The sequence below is a fragment of the Salvia miltiorrhiza genome, chromosome 6, assembly GCF_028751815.1.
Source record: "Salvia miltiorrhiza cultivar Shanhuang (shh) chromosome 6, IMPLAD_Smil_shh, whole genome shotgun sequence".
NCBI lineage: Eukaryota > Viridiplantae > Streptophyta > Magnoliopsida > Lamiales > Lamiaceae > Salvia > Salvia miltiorrhiza.
In genome coordinates this window covers 22,633,601-22,649,368 of record NC_080392.1, presented here as the reverse complement: position 1 = coordinate 22,649,368, position 15,768 = coordinate 22,633,601, and the positions used below count along the sequence as shown (strand labels likewise).

At 36.2% G+C, this 15,768-nt stretch overlaps 2 protein-coding genes across 5 annotated transcripts; one reads left to right on the top strand and one right to left on the bottom strand.

The window, feature by feature from the left end:
- The first annotated feature begins 1,633 nt into the window (after window positions 1-1,633).
- LOC130987531 (uncharacterized) lies at window positions 1,634-3,857 on the top strand. 2 transcript variants are annotated; one of them, XM_057911079.1, is made up of 5 exons: window positions 1,634-1,986; window positions 2,253-2,350; window positions 2,454-2,780; window positions 3,306-3,354; window positions 3,533-3,857. In XM_057911079.1, the coding sequence occupies exons 1-5, from the start codon at window positions 1,652-1,654 to the stop codon at window positions 3,606-3,608; spliced, it is 885 nt and encodes a 294-aa protein (XP_057767062.1). In that variant the 5' UTR covers window positions 1,634-1,651; the 3' UTR covers window positions 3,609-3,857. The 2 variants fall into 2 exon arrangements, with proteins under 2 accessions (XP_057767062.1, XP_057767061.1); XM_057911078.1 differs by having other exon boundaries at window positions 2,454-3,857.
- Window positions 3,858-4,357: 500 nt separating this feature from the next.
- Window positions 4,358-14,117, bottom strand: LOC130987530 (uridine kinase-like protein 5). 3 transcript variants are annotated; one of them, XM_057911074.1, is made up of 14 exons: window positions 13,815-14,111; window positions 13,593-13,684; window positions 13,416-13,485; window positions 13,211-13,326; window positions 12,365-12,461; window positions 11,989-12,068; window positions 11,705-11,899; window positions 11,547-11,630; window positions 11,090-11,150; window positions 10,952-11,012; window positions 5,088-5,181; window positions 4,945-5,020; window positions 4,787-4,869; window positions 4,358-4,709 (listed from the first exon to the last, which is right to left on the bottom strand). In XM_057911074.1, exons 1-14 carry the CDS (start codon window positions 13,909-13,911, stop codon window positions 4,533-4,535), a joined length of 1,383 nt encoding a protein of 460 aa, XP_057767057.1. In that variant the 5' UTR covers window positions 13,912-14,111; the 3' UTR covers window positions 4,358-4,532. The 3 variants fall into 3 exon arrangements, with proteins under 3 accessions (XP_057767057.1, XP_057767059.1, XP_057767060.1); XM_057911076.1 differs by lacking the exon at window positions 4,787-4,869 and having other exon boundaries at window positions 13,815-14,117; XM_057911077.1 differs by having other exon boundaries at window positions 4,488-4,878; window positions 13,815-14,117.
- Window positions 14,118-15,768: the final 1,651 nt, after the last annotated feature.

Sequence of the window (15,768 nt, the reverse complement as noted above, 5' to 3'; positions counted from 1 at the left end):
CTCCTCAACTGAACCCCTCACCATCTTTCTAGCTAATGACCTAGCCTTATACAGCATATCCATCCCAACCCGAGTGCTAAACCTCCCACATAGATCATCCTTCAATTCTTGAATTGTAATGTTAGGCCTCAATCTAAACACATTAAGATACCTACAAGCAATCCACTTAGAACCCAACAGTTTGTTGTTCATATCCCTAGTACAAGTATGATTTTCTTTCACTGTTTAATCATTAATGTCTTAGTAGCACCCACAATTGAACCATAAATTCTCCATTTACATGGAGCTTTACAGTAAGCTTCACATTGATCAACCGATACCCTCTTAAACCTAATGTGCCTTCCATTCTCTATAGCCCATGTCCTAAGAGCATTTCTACATACCCAACCACTCTCAAACCTCATGCCTAGCTGGAACTCTAAGGTCTTATGATCACAATTTGGATCACAAACATTCTTCTTAGTCTTACACCTACTGGTCTCACCCTCTAAGTCACTTTCATCAGAATTGACATAGCCATCAGAGGATTCATACTCTGAAATATTGCCACTCCCCTCTAAGGCATTGGAATCACCCTCTGGATCATCTATGTGATCAAAGACTCGATTTTTCTCCCTTAATTTCCTCCTACTATTTTCTAACTCCTCATCCCCTGAATTGGAATCTTCTAAACTCACATCAGTTGATTCACTCTCTACAGGTACATAGCCCTCATCATCACTCAATTCCCCAAAGTAATTGTCTATCAATATCTCATCAGGGTCCCTGCTCAACCCCTCAACCTCAATTGTCACATTCTCAAACTCCATGTCCGCCTTACGAACACCTGAGATATCCCCACCCTCAATGAACACATCAACATGCCTGTAATCATCACTAATATCACTCAACAAAACCATAACTCCCTTATCATCTACAATAGCTTCCTTACTGTTTTCCTTCAATTTTACAAACCACAATCCATTCTAGTTTTTAATACCTAGTTTATCTACTTCATCTACCAAGCAATGTAATAAAGAATTGAGCTTGGGCCCTACCTCTTTGTCATCACTCCAAGTAGGACCGAGCGAGAGAGAAGAGTTTGCGGGACCACCAATACACACACAAGACTTTTGTTGGTCAATGGTAAAATCTTGGATTCAAGGTTGACAAAGACTTCTCATTCAGAGATTGAGTGAAAATCGCGTCTGTGAGTGTTGGAATTTAGGGCAGAAATGTTTATCTAGGGTTTTAGTATTTTAGGAGAAATGCTTAGTTGGAATACTTATCTTATGTGGCGCTCATGTCACTCTTTAAAACTTAACACCTGGATTGAATTGTGCCACAGAGGATCTGACTCATTTCGCCGATGGCCGGAAATCAGACGCGGGGGAAATTTTCTATCGATTTTCCAATTCGTGGATTTTAAATCAGATTTTTTTGTCATGGGAAAAAATCGAAAATTGAAAAAGTATGTGGATTTAATGAAAATTAACTCTTAAATTTAAAAGCAGTTTGAAATTTATTATTTTAAATAAAATGCTATGAAGAGTAAAAAGGAGGCTATGAATAGAATTAACCCAATTTAAAATGTTTGCGAGTGCGCGCATAAAGGCCCAATATCACTACTCCGCCTATCCAGCCCAATAGGCCCACTTTTACAAAACTGGAGATGATACGTTGGCACGCATATCATTATCATTTATCACACGAGCTCTGCTTTGCCCTAACCGGAATTTACAGTTTTTTATCTGGAATGGGGAAGAAGAAAGGAGAAGAAAACCCTAAATCTGACGAGCCCAAAGAGGGCCGCAATTTGCTCGGCAAGCCGAAGTTCAAGAAGCTGGAAAACGGCCGCTTCAAATGCGTGGAGACCGGCCATGAACTGCCTGCCCACGCCAGAGACGCCTACGCCGAATCCAAGCACTGTCGGCTTGGCCTCATCGACGCCGCCCTGGCCCGAAGCAAGCCGCCGCTCAACATGTTTCGACAGGACCCCGCTTCCAGGTACTCTTTCCCCCCAATTTTTACGTCATTCTGAGCTGATTTGATTTTTTTTAGCTGTGTTTTTCTGTTTGGTTAGGGTTCAGCTCAGGAAGGTGGAATTAAATTACATCAATTTGTTTTTGTGTTGAATTAGCTGAAATTGAATTGGTTTTAGTTTTTGCTAGTGTATTGGCAATGGTGGGGAAAGTGTGTTTAGTTTTGATTGATGGGGTTTTTGAAATTATTGATGAACTGAAATTTCGTTTTCTTTTTTGGATGTTTTGTAGTTCCAAACTAGAGTGCAAATTGACTGGGCTTACGATTAATAAATCGGAGGAGCATATATGGAAGCATATGAATGGGAAGCGGTTTCTCAACATGCTAGGTTTGTTCAGTCCTATATATTTTCATTAAAAAAAGGTTCTAATGGGACAGAAATTGTAAGAGTTGGATGCTTTAGTGATTGTATGTATTGATTATGTGATCAGAGAAATTTGAGTCTGAGAAAGAAACTCCAAGTGGGGTGGAGGGAAAGCCGGATGAGGAGAAAAAGAAAATGAAGAATGAAGATGGGAGTTTGAAGAATGAGAAGAAGAAGAAGAAGAAGAATAAGAATAAGAAGGAGGAGAAGAAAAATGTTGATGAAATTGTAAATGAAGTGAGGGATTCTGCAGGCAAGAGTAGTGATACGGAAGATGAAGCTGAGTTTTGGATGCCCCCTGAGGGAGAACGATGGGACCACGATGATGGCGGCGATAGATGGAGCGATGGTTCAGAGTCAGCACCAGAGGAAGATGAAGATGATGGTCGAGAAGGTATGTCTATTTTGTCGGTGTTTTTTGTTAATAATGTGAAGTGTTTTGGATTTGATCGAGTAGTTTTTATAATAGAAATTTCCCAATTGTTAGCATCTTTACCCTCAGAATCAAGAGTTTGTTGCAATTCTTCATATGAAAATGGCTAATGCTGAAGAAATTTGAAGCTTAGCTATCTCTACTACTGATTGGAGAGAAGGAGAAGAAGAAATTTGAAGCTTAGCTATCTCTACTACTGATTGGAGAGAAGGAGAGGAAGTTGACTCTCCTAATGCTATTCGAAAATTGTGTTATGATGATTTATTTTTTTGCTTTATTTATATATGAACAATTGTTTTATTATGTTTTCACTTTCAAATCATGTGACAGCCAAAAAAAAATGATATGAAATGTATACACTATGTTGGATATAAACAACGCAACCTTGAAATTTCATTTGATTCAGTAGTTGTAGTAGTATATATTTGCAGCGTACAGTATCTGAAATCTTGGATTTCCAACTTGTAATGTTTTTTTTTTTGTCAGATGGAGGAGATGAAGAGGCTGAGCACGATGCTACAGTGCTATCCAATGGGTATGTTAAACACTTTGATCTATTCTTTCCAAAACCTTTTTATGCTGGAACTTGAAATACGAAAGCAGCTTGATGACGGGCAGTGAACCCAATGGCTTGACCTTGATTTTCCTTTTGTCTAGATCTATCTTTCCTCCCTGCTTAATCCATACGTGTTGGTTGTCTTCTCCTCGTGCAGGACCAAGCGAATGTCTCTAGAAACTGAACCTTGCATTGCCCCAGAGACGAAGAAAAGGAAGACGAAAACTTGCTAGCGATAGAGTGCCGAAGAGATTGTTCAGTTTTCAAAGAACGCAGAAGGGGGATCTTCCTCATTGTGTGTAACATTTTTGTTTATCAATTTTCTTTCCTTAAAAAAAAAAAATACAATCAATCTTGAAAAGCTTATAGTCATAGCTTTGTTCTTTTCAAGTATAAGTTTTTTTTAGCCTATTTTCAAGTATAAGTTATGAATGAGCAATACCTTTGAATTGATAGATATGTTCGGTAATTCGGGATGAAAAGGTTATTGTTGTTGTGTTTAAACTATTCATTAGCAGAAAGACGTATGAATATAATATAATAGTGTCGGGTAATTGTACATGAACCAAAAATTATGCTTTTAAAAACACTAATTGTAAACTGTTTTGATTTTTCACATAATTCAAATTAATGTTGCGGTAGACCTTTAAAATATAGCCGGATGCTACACCACTTTAGCTTTTAGAACAAATTAAATTAATTAAGCACAAATTGACAATTGCACGAAAAAAATAACAATTGAAAGTTTGTATATTTTGAGATAGAATTTTTAATCCATGGGAAAAATTAAAATTGGATGAAACTTTATGTATTTAAATGCAATTATCTTCAAAGGAGATAGTATTTGATTTGAGTGATAAGATATGATTATTTATTTTAATCAAATGTTTATTTTGCAAATTTCGATACGTAATAGATAATTTCATTCGCACCCTAATTACGAATAATTATTTATCATCCTAAAATTAGATAGGATTAATAATTTCCATTTAATTTTAACAATTTTATTTCATGAAAACCAAATGGCCATATAACATAGAGGATCGTATAAGTAGAATTATGTTTGTAGGAGAGAGGGGAAGATAAGCATAATTTTGGAAGCAGCAGTAAAATGAGATTTATTTGGAGTATATTTAAAAAAAATGCATGGTGAATAATTATAGTTGGGATGTAGGAGTAGGAAGGCGTTTGGGTGCGGTCCCAAAATAGCGGTCACCAAACTCGCCCATGCCTGGAATGACGCGCATTTCTGTGTTAAGCCCTCTATCTATCTCTGACGTCACTATCTTCACTTTCGGATATTTCTTGCACACTGCGTGTATTCCTTCAGGTGACTGCATCATCATACCCTTTCATCATTCATTCTGCTCTATTTTCTTACTTTCTAATAATTCAAATACTCGTAACTCACTGCGATTAAATTCAGGAAAATTATGTTCGACTCTGGAACACCTTTGCTCACCAGCACAGATATTGCTTTCACCGCTGAATTCCCTGATCAATCTTTTTTCTCATTTTCAATCAAATTTAATTTTGCATTCAAGATTGGTTTTTGATGGAAATACATACCTGAGGCGAGAACGGGATCCAGCAATAGGACATGGCGACTAGAGATATCTGATGGAAGCTTTTCATATATCAACTCCTGCAAATTTTTCAAGTGAGAGAGAGAGAGAGATCAGAATTGTAAGAATATATAAGCACAAATCTACCTTTGCACCGGTGTTAGTATCTCCATGGATTAGGATTTTGCCGATTTTGATCCCTTTACAACACGCTCGCAACGCGTTCTCCATGCTTTCCCCACTGATCCAACATGAATTAGGAGTTCAGTATAAAGTCTACTATTCAAACGTTCTATATTAGAATTAAGAAAGGGTTTAGCTAAGCTTATTTACAGAATTTATAATTTTTAATAATTTATATTTATATATATGTGGAATTCTTCTCAAAAATAATACTCACTTATATTTTCCTCTCAAAATATCTTTTTAGGGTGTGGTTCTAGAGAGAACTACATTATTTGTGAGTCTCTGAGAACCATCAAATCTAATGCATTCACTGTAAAAATTAATGCATTCGCTGTTAAAATTAATGCACTCAAAAAAATAAAAAAAAATTGCTCCCTTCAGGATTCGAACCCAGGATCTGCATTCATCCAACAAGATGATACATCTACATAGATCCAAAATATAGACAGATGCCTTTCAAGGGCGTCCAAGGCAAAATATACGCAGGGGTAAAATAAGAATAAAATTTTAAGAAATAAAAAAAATTATTTTTTGGCGAAAATTCATTTTTGTGGTACGGCTGGCGTCAAAATTATTCATATAATTAAACACAAATATGCATAAACATAAATACAAATACGCGTAACGTTGGATAGAAATATATATGAGAATATATCACTATGCGACCCCTCAAGTGCCTCTCGCTGCTGCTCGTCGCCGCCATAGTTAGGCATATAGTTGAACATAAATGTATATAAACGTCCTTTGAGCTGCCAGAGACCTCCTTCGTCTTCGCCATGGCACCCTTCATTGGAATTGATGACAAAATCGAAACCCTCACCATCTCCGGCGCCAATCTCGTCGTAATAAGTAATAATAAAAAAAAGAATCAAATATACAAACGACGTCAGACAACTATCACTAGGAGGGGCTTAATTGCACTCAAATCGAAATATGAGGGGCCTGATTGATCGAATCTTTATTATAGGGTGCCAGAAGCCATATTGGTGTCTATTATAGGGGCTAAATTGCTATTTTTCCGTATAATTATTATCGTGCATCGCACAAAGAGCTATTCTAGTGTCTCAAGAGCTTATAAGCTAGAGAGATAATTGTGAGATAGAGAGAAAAAAAAAACTAAAAGGAAATGAACTTTTAGAAAATATATATTGGAAATAAAACACTAGAATATGGTTATTTTTATAAATGAGTTAATATGCAAAAACACCCCTAACGTTGCCACCCCAACTCACTTAAGCCCCTAACCTAATGTTGGTGGCAACTGACACCTTAAAGTTCATTAAGTAGTACATTTAAACCCATACACAAACGGATCCTTACACAACCGTTAAGATTATCTTTAATTATTATTAAAGGGATCCACATGTGAGAGAGCGGGAGTTTAAGAAATAAATACATATTTCCCTCATCTCTCTCAAAACATTTCAAATACAGAAACAAAAGGTTTTCTTCGCATACTCAAAAATTTCTTTAAGAAGAGAAGATTGTTATGATACAAAGCTTCACATGAAATGTCAAACAAAGAAAGGTGAGTCTTAGCTAAACACCTTCTTTGTGTGTGTGTGTGTGTGTTTTTTTTTTTTTTTTTTTTTGTCATGCTTAAATAAGATGATCAAATTTCATAGACTTCTCTGATTTTGCTCTTCGATTTCTTTTATTAGGTGAGAGAATAAACTTCTTCTTTTCTTGTTTATAGTTGTTACAACATGTTTCCAAAAAATTGTAATTTTATTTTATTTTCTTTTCTTTTCTTTTGATTTTGGTAGTTATTGAGATAAAATAGAAACTTGGAGCTTTGATGGTTTTGATAGTGACATTTTGTTTATGATTTGAAGTTGATCAGTTTTGAGTGTATTAAGAAACATTATTCTGAGTTAGGGTTCCCAAATCTTGAAGGGATATATGTTTATGACACTGATAAGAATTTTAAAGAGGAATATAATTAATGATGAAGAGTCATGTAGGAAGACTATAGTATGTGGAAATAGTGAATCAAAATAGAATTGAATTATTTATTGATGATGATGAGATGCCTCTGCCTATTAGTTTAGTGCCTAGTACTTTACCAATTGAAGTGGCGAATTGTGGTAATGGTGGTGAAGGTATATTGAAGTAGGGGGAAATTGTGGATGTATTGAAGCAGGGGTAATGATTATGAAAGGATAGAGATAGAGATAGAGATAGAGGATGAAGCATGGGGTTGTGGTGATGGAAGTATTGAAGGTGATAAGATAGAGGCTGAAGAGACTGATGAAGATATAAATAAAGTGATAGAGCTTGAAGTGGATGATTGAGCTAAGAGAATATATGTAAATCTTATGGGAAATATTAGTGAAGAAGGTGAACATCGTCATGAAAATTATGGGGAAGATAGTAGTAGTAGCGAGACAGAGGCATATGAGTTTATTATTAATCACTTGGAAAATGCAGAAGGTACTCAAGGATATTTCCAATTAGGGATGGCAATTGGTGATGTAAAAGAAGCAAGAGAAGCAATAAAATTGTATATGGTGAAGTATAAATTCAAGTTGAAATTTCATTTTGTCATGCCATAGTTTCCATGGACTTTTTCAAAATTGATCCCATGTCAATGATTTCAAATTGGTACGACAAATCTATGTCTCAAAAGACTTATATGAGTATAGAATCAAACCTGGTCCTGGAGTAAAGTTCTTTAAGAAAGAATTTCATGCACCAATTGAACCTCCACCTAGGGAGAAGATAATTGGGAGGCCTAGGAAGAATATGATACTCCTTCTGTCTGCCAAGATTATGTCAAATTGCTTGGGCACATGATTTAATAAAATTGGTGATGATTTTGATGTAGTGAAGAAAGGGTCCCACCACTTTATGAGATGTGTGGTTGAGATAGAATTTTGAGTGAGTTTTTTTGTAAATAAAGAGTGTTAGTAAGGATAAAATATTAAAGAGGATGGTGGGACCATTGCCTTAAAATGAAAGTGACATAATCTTAGCGGACGCCCAATATAGTAATTGTGACATAATCTTAACGGACGGAGGAAGTACAAGCCAAGAATGAACCATCATCAAGTACTTACATATCTAGGAAAGGGCAAATACAATGGTGTAGCATTTGCAGTCACAAAAATATATTTTGTCCAACCACATCCTCTCAGGTAATTGGAAACTCACAATCTTCTACGTCAAGAAGGCCTACAAAAATGCCTGCACGTAGGAAGACTGCTGGAATTGGATGTCATTGAATTTAAATAGTGGTCAAACCACTATCAATGTAAGCACATGTTTCAAATTTTTTTACTCACATTTAATGTGTATAGACTTATTTATATTCATCTTGAGATTCTCTTTATGCAACATGGATTATCTTCTCAAAGAGTAGCCATAGAGGGTGAGCATTCTACTCCACACAATAGTAATCCAATTGTTCAAGGTGCAATATTGAAAAAGAGATAGATAAGGCGAAGCAAAAGACCACTAAGAAATACTATAAATTTAGGTGGGGAGGCTCAGAAGTGAGATAACCAACACCGCTGCCATTTAAACCGCCTGGGTTGAAGTGGAACAAAGGACCCTTTGTTCCAACAATACAACTCTTGGTGAAACGAACAAGAAAATCAAGAAGATGAAATGGAGGAGATCCAATAGGAACAGGTGCTTCTACAACTGCAAATTGAAATGGATATGCTACTGCACAAATTGCTTGGTGTTCTATTTATGCTTTTGTTGCTCAGACAAATGAACTTCCATCAGAAGTGGCTATTATTATTAGGAATAATGAACTTTCATTTTTTTTATAGGTATTAGAATCATCTGGATTGTCATTGCATCCATTAATGTTGGGAGCTCATATGGTTATGAAATATTTAATTGTTTGTTCCAAGAATTTCGAATTTTGCTTGCTTTTTTGAATTTGATTGATTTACTTGTTATTTTCATGTTAATTTTTGGAACTTTTACTCTATTATGTTTATCAAAATTTAATGACAGATTTTGATTTAAATTGATTTTATTTGTACAGAAATCCAAATGATGCATGTTTTTGTAGGAGTTGTTGGGAGGGGGGAGGGGTGCTTGAATAAATTGTAGAAAACACAGTCCTTATTTTGTGAAATCATAAAAGGGGAAGAAATGGAGCTTGTGAGATATATGGTGTTAAGCATTATTTTTGGTCCTTTACTTCTCATTATCACAGTAAATGTTAATAAGCTTCTAGTATATTTAAGTTTGGACTCACTTTACAATAGTTTGATAATTTCATTTATTTATGGGGTTATTGCCATAAAATACATCAAGTTTGTCAATTTTCTGGTTTATATCATCACTTTTTCTTTTTGTCAAAAAATACATGAATTTAAGATTGATTCTTAAATATTCCACGGTGAATAACTCCGGCGAAATCGAAACTTACGTGTCATTTACGTGGCTTACGTGGCATTTAATTTATACGAGATTGATGACGATGTGTTGCCACATCCCCACCCATCCCAATTCCCACAGATCGACCCCCCTCTCCCACCTTACCCCTTCGGCTCTGCCCGCACCCACAGCCCGGCGGAGCCTCCCCCTTCCCCCAACCCATTCAATGTATTTGAAAAGCAAAAGAAAAAGAGAGGAAGATATCTTTCTCTTCCTTATCTCATTATATTCCCTCCGTTGACCGACAGCGGCAGCCGACGTCGTTTAGTCCGCCGCCGTTCAGACTTCTGCCCTCGCCGGAAGAGGGGCCGTCGCGATGGCGGACATGGTCGTGGGTTCAAAGAGGGAAGAACGACCGTTGGTGCCTAGGGTTTTCAGAGATGGCTTAGGGGTTACGACCATTGGGTGAGCGGCCGGCAAAGGGGAAGAGGTTGGCCGGATCTGTGGTTTTCTGAGAGAGATTTGTGGTTTTCTGTGGTTTTTTAGAGATGGCTTAGGGGCGGTGCTCGGAGGTGACGCCCTTTGCCGGGTAATCGAAGCAGGAGAGGTGGAGTTGGTGGAATCTTTGAGTGATTATTTGAGGGAGATTTGAGGGAGTGTGGCGATGGCTTCACCGCCGCTGAGGAAGGGGACGGCGCCGCATGGGGCGGCGGTAGAACCTAGAGCAGAGGAGGCGATTTAGGGGATGTGGTTTTGCAGAGGGCGCCGCCGCCACCGCTTGAGAAGCGGTCGGCAGCTCTGTTCGTGGAGGAGGGCAGCGAAGGGGGGAGGGACGACTCTGCTGGTGGGAAAGTCAGCGGTTCTGTTGGTGAATGAGGGTGGCGAGTCTGTGATTTGTGTGTATGTGTGTGTGTGTGTGAGAGAGAGAGAGAGAGAGAGAGAGATAGAGATTTGGCAACTCCGGCAGCCACGTTGGCAATTCCGGCAATCACGTTGGCAATTCTGCTGCCACCTCAGATTAATTTGGGCGAAATTAAAAATGATGGGACAATTGCGAATAAATTATAAATTCATGTGTTTTGTGGCAAAAAAAAAAGTGATGATATAAATTAGAAAATTGACAAACTTGATGTATTTTATGGCAATAACCCCTTTATTTATACACAATTCTTGCCATGATAAACCAAAACAAGTAAAACAAAGAAAAGAAAAGAAAAAGATCATGTTTGTTTTACTGGATGAGCCAGAGGACTCCTTGGTCCCTAATTCCTTAGCCGATTCTTGTTTCAGCTATGAAAACTTTATAGTGTATTGATTTTCGTAAGTTACTTTCATTTTATATGAAGGTCAACAATATTAAGGATGAAATTAACTTTTCAAAAACTTATAAGCTTCTAAACAACTTAAAAATTATTTTAATGAGCATATAAGCTTAGTCAAACGCCTTCTAAATATTGAATAATGTAAGTTGCAATGGAGATATTTACCTTCTGATGATTGAGACACCACACAATCTTTGATAGAAAATCACCCCGGTGTACACTGATCCTATATGTAGAACAAAAGATAGGTGAAGAAGAGAGAGATGAGTTAGATCTTCCATAGGACTATAGGAGTAAGAATACCTGTAGGTGTAGTGATCTGTTTTTCAGTGAATGGAAGATGGCCGAGACCATGTTCGACAACCTTGAACAAAAACGAAAAACCATATTGTATTATTCTATAGTCATATTATCTTAGATTGTATTCTTTTTAATTATATATTTATCATAAGAAAATCAAGGATAAAAAAAGATAGAAATTTTTTATCACATTTTAGTGATTTCCATTATCTTTATCCCATGCTCTTTACTGTAGAAAAATTTGAAAAAGTATTATCATATCAGTAATCCATGATAATATTATTATGAATTGGAGTAGAAAGTGAGGAAAACAGGGTTGTTCAGATTATTTTTGTCATCCTGCGAGAGGAAAATTATCTACCCTATATAATATGTGAAAATAATGAAAAATTGGTCAAAATATATGTTTTTCACCGTTTCCATCAAAGAGAACACTCTTAAAATAAAAATTGTATGTTACCAAACGAATGAGACGATCTGCATAGAAGACAAAGTCATGCTTGGTAGTTTTTGCATCCCTTACAAGCGTGTGCATCCCTCGTATCTACACCAAAAAATGTTTAGTTCATAATCATGTTTAATCCTCTGCATTCTATTCCACGAAATACAAAAACCAACCTGAAAAGTTGAGTATATAACAAAAACATTGGAGTAAATCTTGCAGAGATCATGTTGGCCAAGCTTTGTACGAATGTGTTGTACTATCAAGTCGATTGCAACTTCGTTATCCGCCCCTCGAGGGATTATAACGTCGGCGTACTTCATTGATGGGAGTATGAACTCTTCAAAGCTTGGCTTTACAAACTTAGCATACTACAAAGGGCCACAATTAACTAAGTCAGCTCTGTAAGAAATGAACATTCATCACATGCTTCAACACAGATAATGTGCACGATGCTAACTTGGTCGAGGACATTCTCGACATTTCTGCCTCTCTGGACAGTGTCACGCCGTAGCCTCCTTCCCAGACGAACATCAGAATCTGCACTGATCAAGGTTTATTGACGGCTATTAAGCAATACATACTGATAACAGCATTTCTTCATCAACTTTATTTATTGAAAAACCAACTTATAAGTTCTATCATCATTTATGATTGAGTCTTCATCCGGCAGAGTTATTTTACATACTGGAATATCAATATTATTTTCTTGGAGAAGAAATGAATACTTTTGAATTTCAGTTTTTCCTTTCTACACAAGAATTGTCACATCCGTGAGACTATACCTATAAATTTTAAAGTGGATCAAAGCTACAAAAAAGCACAAAGCATGGAACCTGTATCAACAAAGATCTTCATGTTCATAAGATCACGTACACGAGAATCATGAAGAACGAGAATTCCCTCCAAAATTATGACATCAGAGGGGTTCACCTACACAATAGCACCAACTCGAATTATGAATCAATAAATATAAACACACTATCTGATTGTTTGGATTAAATAAAAAAGGTTAATTATGTTTTCTATCCTCAAGTTTTAGCATTTTCCAAAAACTATTCTCAAGTAACGTTATCTATTTTAAAAACCTTCTACTTTTGAAAAAGTTTGATTTATGTCTTGCAACAGAAATGAGTCATGTCGCTGGAGTGGATATCTTTTCCATCGTACTCATCAAACCAAAATAAAAATAAAATTCACCTAATCGGTTTGCGTTTCAGAACTTAGAACACGGTCGAGGTGGAACTTTTAATAATTTTTCGTAAGTGGATGAGGCAGAAAAAAATCCATTTACGAATCTGACAAGACGAATCATTGTCGAATTCCTAAAGCTGAAAATAAACCAATTTTTTTCTAAGATTTAAGAATTTTTTAATATAAAAACAGTAGGCATTTTTTCCGAAAAACTCTTAACGTTAGAGATACAAGACATTATTAAACAATATTCATGGTGATATAGTACAAGTTGAAACCAAAGCTACAAGGCTTGTTAAACAAAAAACCGAAATGCCAAGCTACTGCTAGTTTGTTAACAATATTTTGCACAAAAAGAAAGTAACAAGTGATGGAACGATACAACTATATGGTTTCATTTCAATTTTCTTTGATTCTAATTGAAGATTCACTATGTATTAATGCTAATGTTATGGAAGATTGTAACTAAAAAAGCATAAGAAGAGTACCACACGGCCTGGTTCAACTCTTTGGTGAGTCTTGAAATCATAATTTGGAATGGTAGCTACTCTTCCATGTTTCAACTTTTCCACACACGAAAGAAGAAGCTCTGTGTCAAAGGCATCTAAAGAGCAATACAAGTGATTAACACAAACGAGAAGGAGAGATCAAAACTACAAAATTATAAATTTTGCATTTACACCGCCAGTTTACCTGGATGATCGAAGTTATACTCACCGACTTTCTTCAACTGCTCATCATTCAAGGAGCGATAAAACGCATCCTATATATCACAAACAATCATATCTTCGCCATAAGATCTCGCGATTATTATGAATTAATTCGTGTAGAAACAATCGTGAAAACATAAGGAAGAGGAAGAATGATTACTTGATTGAAGAGAACAACACGCTGATCATGGAGTTGCGCGATAATCATATCGCAAACGGTCGTTTTACCCGACGCAGTCCCACCGGCAACACCTTCAATTAAACAACATTATTCGATAACAACAGTTTCTCGCACATCAAAATTCACGACATAGCAAAAAAAACAAAAAACTAATCAACTCTAAACAACGAGATTGAAACAATGCAGTTGAGCGGGTCGCACCGATTATGAACGGAACTTTGAGCTGACTCTGCTCCGACCCACCATTGGATCGATTATCGCTAGTATTCTTTAGCGCGGCCGCATTTACAGATTTCATGATGTCAGATTGGATCGGAGGAAAATCTCGCAATTATATATCCAGAAAATTTATTTTGGCATTGAATTTAGATCATTTGCTCTCTATTCTTAATCAGGATTCAACACCTTCTTCGTCGTGGAAGCTGAAGAGTGAGGAAGGAGGGTAATGGAATCAAAATTTACGCAACTTTGATGAAGAATTTTTTTCCTGAAAAATAACAAGCAAATTGAGCTCTTTAATTTTATATGCTTCTTTAAAAGAATGATTCGCGGGAAAATAGCATCTATTATCACGTGCATAATTATTTGACTGATGGGCTGTGATAAAAGGCTAAGAAATAGACCTACTAAAACTTAAATTTTTTTGTCCAAAAAAAAATAAATCTTAAATTTTAAATTTTTAGGTTATTTTACTATACTAGTATACCGTTATTTTTACTTTTTGCAATGCACGAAGTGTTATTTTATATATATATATATATATATATATATATATATTGAATTGACTATTTATAAGAGATAGTATTATTTTTATATCAAAATAATCATTATAACTTATTTTAGCTGAGTTTTATTTGTATCATTTCGTTATTATAAATGATGCATTTGATGACCATATTCATTATGCATTACTTCCATGTATTGATTGCATCCAATACTAATACATGATATAGGACAAAGACCATACAAATTAAATTACGACGATGATCACATGTCTAATAAAAATAAGGTAGATTTAACTAACGATATAAATAAGTTAATACTTAAGAGAAATAGTATTACATTGAAAATCATGACATTCATCAGTTCGTCTAGTACAATCTATAAATGAAATATACAAACTTTCATTTCATAGAAGAAAAAATATTAAGAGAAGAGAACAAAAAAAATATATAAATGCATTCCAATAACTGACTTCTCCTTGTGGACTCTTGGATGAAGTCAGCTAACTCTTGAGCTTTGATAGCTGTTCGGGGTTTATATTCCACATCATATTCACTCAACTCCACAGACCATTTAACCATGCGCACCAAAAGATCGGGCCTCCCCAAAATTTGGTTGAAAGGTAATGAAGTCCGAACAATAACTTTATGTGATAGAAATATGGTCTTAACTTACGAGCGGTGACCAAGATGGCAAGGGCTACTTTGGCTACTTTCTCTGTGTCAGTGTAATTGAGCTTTGCCGACTGCATAATCTTACCAACAAAATAAATGGGCTTTTGAACGCCATCCTCTTCTCTGATTAAGACAGAGCTGAGTGACTCTTCCCCACCGTAAAATATAAAAAAAGACTCTCTTCTGGGACTGGCTTGGTCAAAGTGGGGAGGGTAGCCAAGTACTCCTTAAGTTCCAAATATGCTTTCTAGCACTCTTCATTCCACTCAAAATGAGAGCCATTCCTAAGAATTTTGAAAATTAATCGGCAAACTCTAATCTGCGGATCGAGCAATAAAATGACTCAGAGCTGTGATCTTTCCATTCAACTTTTGCACGTCTTTGATGTTTCATGGAGGACTGAGATCAAGTATGGCTTGGACTTTGTCCTGGTTGACCTTTATCCCTTGAGGTGTTACCTGATACCCCAGTAATTTTCCCGACTGTACTCCAAAAACACATTTTTTAGGATTGAGCATCAATTTTGTTCTCTCTCACAACCCCGAAAACCTCTTCCAGATATGCCTCATGATCCTCGGCATAAACACTCTTGACCAACATGTCATCTACACAAACCGCCATATTTCTTCTAATTTGAGCATGACAAATCAAATCCATCATTCTCTGATATGTAGCCTCTGCATTCTTCAAACCGAAGGGCACACTAATGAACCCAAACACTCCGCAACACACAGCGAAAGTTGTCTTTGGGATGTCAT

Excerpts from the sequence above, each read along its gene's own strand:
- LOC130987531 (XM_057911078.1), top strand. The coding sequence starts at position 1,652 with ATGATACGTTGGCACGCATATCATTATCATTTATCACACGAGCTCTGC. Across the intron at positions 1,987-2,252 it reads CGACAGGACCCCGCTTCCAG|TTCCAAACTAGAGTGCAAAT; the intron begins GTACTCTTTCCC and ends GATGTTTTGTAG. Across the intron at positions 2,351-2,453 it reads GCGGTTTCTCAACATGCTAG|AGAAATTTGAGTCTGAGAAA; the intron begins GTTTGTTCAGTC and ends TTATGTGATCAG.
- LOC130987530 (XM_057911074.1), bottom strand. The coding sequence starts at position 13,911 with ATGAAATCTGTAAATGCGGCCGCGCTAAAGAATACTAGCGATAATCGA. Across the intron at positions 5,021-5,087 it reads ATACTAACACCGGTGCAAAG|GAGTTGATATATGAAAAGCT; the intron begins GTAGATTTGTGC and ends AAAAATTTGCAG. Across the intron at positions 4,870-4,944 it reads GGATCCCGTTCTCGCCTCAG|GGAATTCAGCGGTGAAAGCA; the intron begins GTATGTATTTCC and ends AAGATTGATCAG.